This window comes from Bufo gargarizans, chromosome 4 (genome assembly GCF_014858855.1).
Source record: "Bufo gargarizans isolate SCDJY-AF-19 chromosome 4, ASM1485885v1, whole genome shotgun sequence".
NCBI lineage: Eukaryota > Metazoa > Chordata > Amphibia > Anura > Bufonidae > Bufo > Bufo gargarizans.
This window is the reverse complement of record NC_058083.1, coordinates 59,943,058-59,955,392: the sequence shown is the minus strand read 5'-3', so window position 1 is coordinate 59,955,392 and position 12,335 is coordinate 59,943,058. Positions and strand designations below refer to the sequence as shown.

The following is a 12,335-nucleotide window of genomic DNA, read 5'->3' as shown; positions in this document are numbered from 1 at the left end:
GCAGTCCTCCGATACGTCACTACCAGTCATCTCCCACTACAACCCTAAGAGGAGCTCAAGCATGGAGAGCTTATGAATTATGATGTGAATTATGAATCCTGTTACGATGAGATGCTGCACTCTGGGGGTAAATGCTCATACACTTCACTAGTGGAAACCTGGATAAAAGAATAATTTGTAAAAAGGGGAAATTGTCAGTAATACACAACAACAGGATGGCACACTATAGTCTGGAAATGTTCTGGTTTGGGACTGCTTTACAACATCAGGATCTGGGGAGCTCATCATCATAGACTCCACTATGGATTCTTCATTGTACCAGAGGCTGCTGGAGGACAATGTGAGACCATCTGTCAGAAAGACTGAAGCTCAACGTAGACCTGACAAATGGGCAATGACCCTAAACACAGCAAGAAACCCACCACCAAGAAATGGTCAGAAATACAATGGAGGAGACCTGGAATGGCCAAGAAAAATCATTGTTCTAAATCCCATGAAGATGCTGGGGGACATCTGGACCTGCCTGTGCATGCTCTCCATGGAAGAGTGGCAAAACAAAACTTCCTACAAAAGACCAGCAGACAGTAAGGCCTCATTCACATTTGTGTATTCTGCTCAGCATCTTCTATCGGTATTTGTAAGAGAAAACTGGGAGGAGAACAAAACCTGAGAACTGTACAATTAGCAGATTTACATGTCTCCGTGTTCCGGACCAAGTCTTAATTTTTTGGCTTGCAAATCCTAATATGAGATACTGTGAATGAGGCTTATAATAAATGCCCACTGGAGGTTGTTTTTGGACATAGAGGCAGCACCAGGTATCAACGCCACTGAAGGAAATGGCATTTTTCTGGTCCCAACATGACCATGGACTGCTCACATGCTAGTTTCCCAATCCAGCCACAGTGTTATTCAATGAAAGCTGCTGATGATAAACTGGTCTGCTCACACACTCCCCCATTAGCAATCATGTTCAGGACGGGAGAGCTGTACATGCAGTGAGGCCAGATGGAGTACACAAGTGGCAGCAGTATTCTATTAAGAGCTTCAGAGCAGATCTTCTAAGGACATTGCCCCAAATTTACTAATCATAAAGATGGTGTAAGCTTAGACAGGCCATCTAGACTTTCCCCAGATTTATCAGAGGGACTCATATGCTGGATGATAAATCTGGTGTATGGACACTTTTCACCGACTCTATACCAACTACTGGTTGGCTTACTATGAGAGATTTTTACGACAGAATTGTGCCGAAATTATGGTCCTCATCGAGCATTTTGGAAAAAAGTGTAGTAACCCTAGATGTCCCAATTCTGTCCCACTGTTTAACCGCCTCCGGACCGCCTAACGCAGATTCGCGTTCCGGAGGCGGCAGCGCTGCGCACAGTCACGCATATATGCGTCATCTCGCGAGACGCGAGATTTCCTGTGAACGCGCGCACACACAGGAACGGTAGGTAAGCGAGTGGATCTCCAGCCTGCCAGCGGCGATCGTTCGCTGGCAGGCTGGAGATGTGATTTTTTTAACCCCTAACAGGTATATTAGACGCTGTTTTGATAACAGCGTCTAATATACCTGCTACCTGGTCCTCTGGTGTCCCTTTTGTTTGGATCGACCACGAGAGGACACAGGTAGCTTTTCAAAGTACCAGAAAACACCACTACACTACACCCCCCCTGTCACTTATTAACCCCTTATGAACCACTGATCACCCCTGATCACCCCATAAAGACTCCCTGATCATCCCACTGTCATTGATCACCCCCCTGTAAGGCTCCATTCAGAGGTCCGTATGATTTTTACGGATCCACTGATACATGGATCGGATCCGCAAAACACATGCGGACGTCTGAATGGAGCCTTACAGGGGGGTGATCAATGACAAAGGGGTGATCACCCATATAGACTCCCTGATCACCTCCGTCATTGATCACCCCCCTGTAAGGCTCCATTCAGACGTCCGTATGATTTTTTACGGATCCACGGATACATGGATGGGATCCGCAAAACACATACGGACGTCTGAATGGAGCCTTACAGGGGGGTGATCAATGACAAGGGGGTAATCACGCATATAGACTTCCTGATCACTTCCCTGTCATTGATCACCACCCTGTCATTGATCACCCCCCTGTAAGGCTCCATTCAGACGTCCGCATGTGTTTTGCGGATCCGATCCATGTATCCGTGGATCCATAAAAAATCATACGGACGTCTGAATGGAGCCTTACAGGGGGGTGATCAATGACGGAGGTGATCAGGGAGTCTATATGGGTGATCACCCCTCTGTCATTGATCACCCCCCTGTCATTGATCACCCCTCTGTCATTGATCACCCCCCTGTAAGGCTCCATTCAGACGTCCGCATGTGTTTTGCGGATCCGATCCATGTATCCGTGGATCCGTAAAAAATCATACGGACGTCTGAATGGAGCCTTACAGGGGGGTGATCAATGACAGGGGGGTGATCACCCCATATAGACTCCCTGATCACCCCCCTGTCATTGATCACCCCCCTGTAAGGCTCCATTCAGACATTTTTTTGGGCACAAGTTAGCGGAAATTTTTTGTTTGTTTTTGTTTTTTCTTACAAAGTCTCATATTCCACTAACTTGTGTCAAAAAATAAAATCTCCCATGAACTCACCATACCCCTCACGGAATCCAAATGCGTAAAATTTTTTAGACATTTATATTCCAGACTTCTTCTCACGCTTTAGGGCCCCTAAAATGCCAGGGCAGTATAAATACCCCACATGTGACCCCATTTCGGAAAGAAGACACCCCAAGGTATTCCGTGAGGGGCATGGCGAGTTCCTAGAATTTTTTATTTTTTGTCGCAAGTTAGTGGAATATGAGACTTTGTAAGAAAAAAAAAAAAAATCATCATTTTCCGCTAACTTGTGACAAAAAATAAAAAGTTCTATGAACTCACTATGCCCATCAGCGAATACCTTAGGGTGTCTACTTTCCGAAATGGGGTCATTTGTGGGGTTTTTCTACTGTCTGGACATTGTAGAACCTCAGGAAACATGACAGGTGCTCAGAAAGTCAGAGCTGCTTCAAAAAGCGGAAATTCACATTTTTGTACCTTAGTTTGTAAACGCTATAACTTTTACCCAAACATTTTTTTTTTATCAAAGATATGTAGAACAATAAATTTAGCGAAAAATTTATATATGGATGTCGTTTTTGTTTTGCAAAATTTTACAGCTGAAAGTGAAAAATTGCATTTTTTTGCAAAAAAAACTTTAAATTTCGATTAATAACAAAAAAAGTAAAAATGTCAGCAGCAATAAAATACCACCAAATGAAAGCTCTATTAGTGAGAAGAAAAGGAGGTAAAATTCATTTGGGTGGTAAGTTGCATGACCGAGCGATAAACGGTGAAAGTAGTGTAGTGCCGAAGTGTAAAAAGTGGCCTGGTCATAAAGGGGGTTTTAGCTAGCGGGGTTGAAGTGGTTAAAAACAGATTTTTGGTGCAAATGCCTTAGTAAATCGGGGGCATTATATCAGTAAGTGACTGTTTCCAGCACATTGCTAAAAAGAGCAGCCAAAGCCTTTAACCGCTCAGTAGGTTTGAGGTGGGAAACGAAAGCAAAAAACCCAGAGGAAACCCAATGCAAACACAGGGAGGACATCCAAAATCCATCCAGATATCTTTAGTCAGATTTAAACACAGGACCCCAGCACTGCAAGATAACGATGCTGATCAGTAATCCGCCATGCTCAGTGCATTACTGCAAATTCAATTTATTATTACGGTTTTCTTCTATTTCATCACTTTTTTCTCTTATAATATTTCCCACATTCCATACAAGAATTTGTGAATTTTATGATGTGTTTCAAAATTTAATTTCCATGTAAAACATTATTAACATCAAAATCTCTTCTCTTTTGTGTGACTTTTCTGATGTAGAACAAGACTTGATTTGTTTGCAAAACTTTTCCCACATTGTGAACATGAATAAGGCTTCTCTCCTGTGTGACTTTTCAGATGCCGATTAAGAGTTGATTTCTTGGTAAAACATTTCCCACATTCTGAACATGAACATGGCTTCTCTCCTGTGTGAAGTCTCTTATGTTGATCAACACCTGATTTCCTGGTAAAGCATTTTCCACATTCTGAACATGAATATGGCTTCTCTCCTGTGTGCATTCTCTCATGTAGAATAAGACTTGAGCTGTATGTAAAACATTTCCCACATTTTGAACATGAATAGGGTTTCTCTCCTGTGTGAATTCTTTTATGTTGAACAAAACCTGATTTCTGGGTAAAACATTTCCCACATTCTGAACATGAATATGGCTTCACTCCTGTGTGAAGTCTCTCATGTTCTATTAGCTCTGATTTATGTTTAAAACATTTCCCAAACTCTGAACATGAATATGGATTCTCTACTATATGAATTTTCTTATGTATATCAAGGCTTGATTTATGTTTAAAACATTTCCCACATTCTGAACATGAATATGGCCTCTCTCCTGTATGAATCTTCTTATGTATATCAAGGCTTGATTTCTGGGTAAAACATTTCCCACATTCTGAACATGAAAATGGTTTCTCTCCTGTGTGAATTCTCTGATGTTTAGTAAGACTTTTTTTTTCTGTGAAACATTTCCCACATTCTGAACATGAATATGGCTTCTCCCCTGTGTGAATTCTCTTATGTTGACGAAGGCTTAGTTTGAGTGAAAAACATTTTCCACATTCTGAACAAGAATACGGCTTCTCTCCTGTGTGAACTCTCTGATGTGTAGTAAGATTTCTTTTTTCTGTGAAACATTTCCCACATTCTGAACATGAATATGGCTTCTCTCCTGTGTGAATTCTATTATGTTGATCAAGAACTGATTTCTTGGTAAAACATTTTCCACATTCTGAACATGAATACGGCTTCACTCCTGTGTGACTTCTTATATGTTGATCAAGATTTGATTTTGTGGTAAAACATTTACCACATTCTGAACATGAATATTGCTTCTCTCCTGTGTGAGTTCTCTTATGCTGAACACAATTTGATTTATATCTAAAACGCATTCCACAATCTGAACATGAAAATGGTTTCTCTCCTGTGTGAATTCTGTCATGTCGTAAAAGCTTTGATTTACTTCTAAAGTGTTTTCCACATTTTGAACATGAATAAGGCTCTTCTCTGGTGTGAAGACTCTCATGAGTAACAAGATGCGATTTATCTGCAAAATATAAGGAAGTATTACTTTACTGAGAGAGTAGTGGATGCATGGAATAGCCTTCCTGCAGAAGTGGTAGCTGCAAATACAGTGAAGGAGTTTAAGCATGCATGGGATAGGCATAAGGCTATCCTTCATATAAGATAGAGCCAGGGACTATTCATAGGATTCAGATATATTGGGCAGACTAGATGGGCCAAATGGTTCTTATCTGCTGACACATTCTAGGTTTCTATGTTTCTATTTCCCACATTATAAACATGAATACTGCTTCTGCTTTGTGTGAATTTTCTCATGTGTAACAAGATTTGATTTGTCTGTAAAGCATTTTCAACATTGTGAACATGAATATGGCTTCTCTCCTGTGACTACATCTGTCTACAGAAAGCTCTGACCTACATCTGACCTGTTTTCCACATTTCACCACAATGAAACCTTTAACAGCCTTTTTGCTCTATATTTGGGGTAACAATCTGTGATTGGTCAGGAGAAGGTTCCTCACGATTAGGTGTATTACATGACAGATTTGGACTTGTGGTAACAACCTTTGATTGGTCAGAAGCAGTTTCCCCATGATTAGGGGGGTTATATGACAGATCTGTAGTGAGAAGTGATGGATATACAATCATAGTAATGTTTTCACCTGAAAAGCGCTGGATGATATCTTTATCTTCTTTATAATCTAGTGATAACCTGATGCTTCCTTCAAGCTTCATACTGGGATTTTCTGTTATAATGAAAAATTGATTTTGTGAATTTTTGTTCAAACAATAAAGTGGATAAATGTATAATATTTAAAGGCCAGATTTACAGACACATAATCCATCTATGTTACGTGCACATGTATCTATGATGCTGTGAGTTGATGTCAGCTGAACCTGTGGTCGGGACACATGTGCATAATACAGACGGATAATATGTCTGTAATAAGCTCATGTGAATCTGGCCTTAGGCTGGAGAGACACATACAATGCCAGATAATTCTTTTTTTTTTGTGCCAAAGTCAGAAATAAATCCAGCAGGAATGTGAGGAATATGTCCTTCCCTTCCTATGTAGGTGCTGTGGAATCTGCAGTGGAAATGCAAAACCGGTACCAGGATCTATGAGGTGTTTCTGCAGTTTGCATATTGTGGATTTAGCTCAAATCTATGAAGCAAATTTGTGCAAGTAAACTGTAACAAGAGGAAGTAGGTCACGTTTATTCCTCAATACACGGCTAAAGAAACCGCATGCGGAAACAGCGATTAGGTGGATTTCCCTTTGAAAACAATGGATGATTTTGTTCCTTTCATGGAACAATGCACAATAATATTGCTATTTTATGGGACTTTTAATAATGTTAGAGGTACAGTACATTACCGTTCCTAGATATGATGTATCAATAGGGATCTGCGACGTGGATCTGCACAGCTGATGCTGGCGATGTTTGCTCTCAGCATCCCGGCTCGGCGTCCCACGTGGTTAGTATCGCATCCGTGCTAGCGATGGGCGCTCTCCCAGGTGTCCCAGCTCGGCGTCCTATGTGGTTGGGAGCGGGTGAAAGTAATCCTGCTGTTGTGAGGGGATACTTGCTCCACTTATATGCTATCTGGAATCAAAGTTTTTCGGCGCCTCGATTAGTACTGCTTTTTATTAGCCTGCTGCGGCTATATGGCTCCCATCAGCTGTGCAGATCCACATCGCAGATCCCTATAGAAACATCATATCTAGGAACGGTAACGTACTTCTAACATTACTAAAGGTCCCATAAAATAGCAATATTATTGCTCATATATAACACGTTGATATACAAACATTCTCTATCCCTGTAACCCTTGGATGGTCTGGAAATTATACCCTTGGGAATACAGTGACCGACATATCTGAATGACAATTTGATTGATATAACAGAACGCTAATATTGGCATTTCTGATTAATTTTCTGACTAATTAAATAGAAGCATCTCTCCTTTTTCCATATCAAGATCCCATTATTTAGATCCAACTTTTTGGATACCTGCAGGATCCATCCCTTATACTCCTCCATACAGACTAAATATTGCTGCTATTTTCACAGTTGATGCTATTATCCTTGCTGCCCATAATTATTCATACCCCTGGCAAATTTTGACTTAAAGTTACTTTTATTCAACCAGCAAGTAATTTTTTTGACGGGAAATGACATCGGTGTCTCCCAAAAGATAAGACGATGCACAAGAGGCATTATCGTGGAAAAAAAAAAAAAAGAGGTCTCAGCTTTTTACATTTGAGCAAAAAGTGTCCAGTCCACAATTATTCCTACCCTTCACAAACTGTCAGTCTGTGGGAAAATCTAAAGTTCTACACCATTCCAAATAGTCCAAGCTGTTCTGAAGCCTCCTAATTACCCTGATTAATTGGGAACAGCTGTTTTAATCAACTCAACGGGTGAAAAGCAGCAGCTCTCTGCAGTTGGTTTGTGGACAGTCATGGCTAAGACAAAGGAGCTCAGGGAGGACCTGCGGCTGCTCACAAGTCAGGAAAGGGCTACAAGGCCATTTCTAAATGCTTTTAAGTTCCAGTGGCTACAGTGCAAAGTGGTCTGACTCCAAAAGTGACACCTGTGCTGCCAGGAGGATAGTTAGAGAGGTGAGAAAGAATCCAAGGATCACCACCAAGGCCATCCTGGTGAATCTGGGCTCTGCTGGTGGTAATGTCTCAAGGCAGACAAACCAACGGACACTGCACAATGCAGACCAAGGAGGACGCCACTTCTCCAGATAAGGCACACAAAAGCTCGCTTGGCTTTTGCAAAAGCTCATCTGGACAAAGAAGAAGACTTCTGGTCTTCTGTGTTATGGTCAGATGAAACAAAAATGTAATTGTTTGGTCACAATGATGTTTCCTTCATTTGGCGTAAAAAAGGAGAAGCCTTCAACCCAAAGAACATCATGCCCACTGTCAAACATGGTGGTGGGAATCTAATGCTTTGGGGGTGTTTTTCAGCCAATGGACCAGGGAACCTAATCACAGTAAACGGCACCATGAAAAAAGAGCAATACATGAGGATTCTCACCGACAACATCAGGCCGTCTGCAGAGAAACGTGGCCGTGGGCACCAGTGGACATTTCAGCAGGACAATGACCCAAAACACACAGCAAAAGTGGTGAAGAAATGGTTAGCAGACAACAACATTAACGCTTTGGAGCGGCCCAGCCAGAGTCCAGACTGGAATCCAATGGAGAATCTGTGGAGGAAGCTAAAGATCAGGGTGATGGCAAGAAGACCCTCCAACCTGAAAGACTTGGAGCTTATTGCTAAAGATGAATGGGGAAAAATACCTGTGAAGACATGCAAAAAGCTGCTCTGCAATTATAGGAAGCGTCTGATCGCTGTAATAGCCAAGAAAGGCTTTTCTATTGATGATTGTGAAGGGGAGGAATAATTCTGGACTGGACACTTTTTGCTCAAATGTAAATAAAAGCTGAGAAATGTTTTTTCTTCCCACAATAATGCCTCTTGTACATCGTCTTATTATCTTTTGGGAGACGCCTATGTCATTTCCCGTCAAAAAATTACTTGCTGGTTGAATAAAAGTAACTTTAAGTCAAAATTTGCCAGGGGTATGAATAATTATGGGCAGCACTGTATATACTTTTAATTGTTGCTATAGGATCCCTGCCGTTACTCATTTATTGTTCACATTGACTTATTGCCGTTTTTAGCTGTTTTATAGCTGCTATTTTTGGGAAAATATTTTTTGGTGGTATTGCATTTTTATTGTTCATTGATACTACTTTTTCGACATCATTATCGCATTGTTTTGATATCTCATTGCTTCTGTTTATTTGTTTGACGCGACTGTCGTAATAATTGCATTTACATATTTATATACGGACTGAGGGTAAATCCTCCCTTTTCACATATAAATCATTGAGTTATCTACCTTATTGATGAACCCATATTTATTTTTGTATTGATATATATATATTCATACTATTCTTAGAGGATAATCTTCTTTTTAATCTCTTTTTAATTAAATTTTTAAACTTATTTGCTTGTCATAAATATCAATAAATTAGCATTAGACTCATGCTTCACAAATGTTTAGCGTGCCGTCCATTTGTCTTCTAATTACAAGTGCCCCAATGACGTCATCTATATTGGAGAAACCATCCAAAATCTCCAGTCGAGGTTAAATTTAAGTTAAGAAATTAAGGAAAAAAGGACACACCTGTGGTGAACACTTCTCTAGACCAGACCACAGGACCACGGACTTAAATGGTTAAATACTGAAAGTCAATTTTAAGACCAGCAAAGGGAGAAACATCTGGGAAACATTCCAGTCATTAAAAGGACTCAGACACCTGGGTTTATAACCCACCACATGGACACCATTCCTCCGCCTCCAGATCTTCTTAATTCCTAAATCTTCAATGGAATGTGTCACCAGAAAATGGCCAATTGTTTCAATTATGTTTTTCTGTTTAACATATTTTTAAGAATTTTTGATTGTTATTTTTCATTTCAAAAACCATAATTACTGCAGTTTTTGCACCGTCCACTAAGCTTAAAGGGTTTCTGCAGTTCTTTAAAACTGATTATCTAACCTCTGGATAGATCATAAGCAGCTGATCGGCGGAGGTCCGACGCCAGGGACCCCCGCGATCAGCTGCTTGAGAAGGCAGTGGCGCTGGCAGTAGTGCCGCGGCCTTCTCGCTGTTTACCGCAGGCCCAGTGACGTCACGACTAGTATCATTGGCCTAAGCTCCATTCAAGTAAACTTCTTGATCTGTACAAATCACTTTACTGCAGTTACCTGCTTATCTGTCTTTCTAAATCTGCCCGTAAAGATATCACCTCTGTGTCTAGACAACACAGGATCCACCACTTCCAATAGGTGATTGTCAGCACTTATCTCTTCTTTCGTTGTACAATGACCTCTGCACAGGTCCCAGAGCATGCCTAGAAGACTCTCCGATAGAAGTCAATGAGGTCCCCTCTTGAACATTGTGTCTATGGACCAGAGCGCTGCCGTAAAGGAATTTCCTTAATGCCTTTCTAAATTCTAAACTGGCTGGACACTAAGAAGTTAATCCGATCAGCCATCTTTGCATGATCTGGTTTCAGATACAACATAATTTAAAGGGTTTCTCTCATCTCACCATTACTTAGGTGAGAAAAGACACAGTACTGACCACCAGCCGGCCAGGAAACAGCAGAGCTTGCTGTGTGACACCGTTTCTGTAGCTCCCATGAACCGCAATGAAAGCTACTGAAAAAGCAAGCGCCACAGCTCTCTGCAGTTTCCCGACCGACTGTTGGTCGAGACAGTGTCTCATCTCACCAAAGTAACGCGATAAGAAAACCCCTTTAATATAATCTATAACACCCGGCATCTGATGTCACCTACCTGAGGTATAACAGCCATTACTACATGTCGCCAGCCTTTATAGTGTAGTAGTAATGTCACCTATAACACCCGGCATCTGATGACACCTACCTGAGGTATAACAGCCATTACTACGTGTCTCCAGCCTTTATAGTGTAGAAGTAATGTCATCTATAACACCTGGCATCTGATGACACCTACCTGAGGTATAACAGCCATTACTACATGTCTCCAGCTTCTATAGTGTAGAAGTAATGTCATCTATAACACCCGGCATCTGATGACACCTACCTGAGGTATAACAGCCATTACTACATGTCTCCAGCCTTTATTGTGTAGAAGTAATGTCATCTATAACACCCGGCATCTGATGACACCTACCTGAGGTATAACAGCCATTACTACATGTCTCCAGCCTTTATAGTGTAGTAGTAATGTCATCTATAACACCCGGCATCTGATGACACCTACCTGAGGTATAACAGCCATTACTACATGTCTCCAGCCTTTATAGTGTAGTAGTAATGTCATCTATAACACCCGGCATCTGATGACACCTACCTGAGGTATAACAGCCATTACTACATGTCTCCAGCCTTTATAGTGTAGTAGTAATGTAATCTATAACACCCGGCATCTGATGACACCTACCTGAGGTATAACAGCCATTACTACATGTCTCCAGCCTTTATAGTGTAGAAGTAATGTCATCTATAACACCCGGCATCTGATGACACCTACCTGAGGTATAACAGCCATTACTACATGTCTCCAGCCTTTATAGTGTATAAGTAATGTCATCTATAACACCCGGCATCTGATGACACCTACCTGAGGTATAACAGCTATTACTACATGTCTCCAGCCTTTATAGTGTAGTAGTAATGTCATCTATAACACCCGGCATCTGATGACACCTACCTGAGGTATAACAGCCATTACTACATGTCTCCAGCCTTTATAGTGTAGTAGTAATGTCATCTATAACACCCGGCATCTGATGACACCTACCTGAGGTATAACAGCCATTACTACATGTCTCCAGCCTTTATAGTGTATAAGTAATGTCATCTATAACACCCAGCATCTGATGACACCTAGCTTGAGTGGTTAAACTGAGTTTTCTCAGATCCCCGGCCATTAGTGCAGCCATTCATAGAAGCTGGTGCCCCCCAACATCTGTTGCTTATTCTAGTGTCCAGCCAGGAGCTTGGAGAGGATGTCTATGTGCAGTCACAATCCCCTCCGCTCCTGCACATAACACAGGGGTCACTGCCCGGAGTGCTACTTTAAGGGAGTTCTAAGGTGGAGCCTCATCTAAAGAAACCTCTGAATCCACTTCCTCCATTTATTATTCCATACCTGTGGTCACATGGACTGGAATGTCCTCCTCCACTTCACTCTTACACGGGGGATCGCCCATCATCCGCTCTTCTTCATCCTCCACTTTAATATCAGTCAGATCTTCCCCCTGATTTGTCATCTGTAACAATTCAGGACAATACAGCAGACAGGTGGGAAATCTAACAGATCCACATAAGAGACCCCCACCATCTATGACCCCTCTATGACTGCAGGACTCCCCTATATAGATGTGTATAGGGCTCAGCTCCATCTACCTGATGGTTCTCTGGGAGCTTCTCCTCTGGACAGTCCTGGGAATACAGAGGACGGGGACATCTCTCGGGGGGATTTCTTTCTATGAGTCCATCTGTAGGAAACACACAGGGACAGAAGAGATTATTACATGTGATGATGAGATGATGGGAGTAGTATCCAGGTGACCCATT

At 41.5% G+C, this 12,335-nt stretch overlaps 1 protein-coding gene across 1 annotated transcript; it reads right to left on the bottom strand.

The window, feature by feature from the left end:
* Window positions 1-3,737: 3,737 nt before the first annotated feature.
* LOC122933858 (gastrula zinc finger protein XlCGF26.1-like) lies at window positions 3,738-11,933 on the bottom strand. Its single transcript, XM_044288939.1, has 3 exons — window positions 11,908-11,933; window positions 5,837-5,920; window positions 3,738-5,196 (listed from the first exon to the last, which is right to left on the bottom strand). The coding sequence occupies exons 2-3, from the start codon at window positions 5,907-5,909 to the stop codon at window positions 3,881-3,883; spliced, it is 1,389 nt and encodes a 462-aa protein (XP_044144874.1). The 5' UTR covers window positions 5,910-5,920; window positions 11,908-11,933; the 3' UTR covers window positions 3,738-3,880.
* Between the last annotated feature and the right edge of the window lie 402 nt (window positions 11,934-12,335).

What these genes read in the sequence shown, in the direction of transcription:
- LOC122933858 (XM_044288939.1), bottom strand. Translation starts at nt 5,909, where the DNA reads ATGAAGCTTGAAGGAAGCATCAGGTTATCACTAGATTATAAAGAAGAT. An exon ending in TATCATCCAGCGCTTTTCAG is followed by an intron (nt 5,197 to 5,836) that starts GTGAAAACATTA and finishes TATATTTTGCAG; the next exon opens with ATAAATCGCATCTTGTTACT.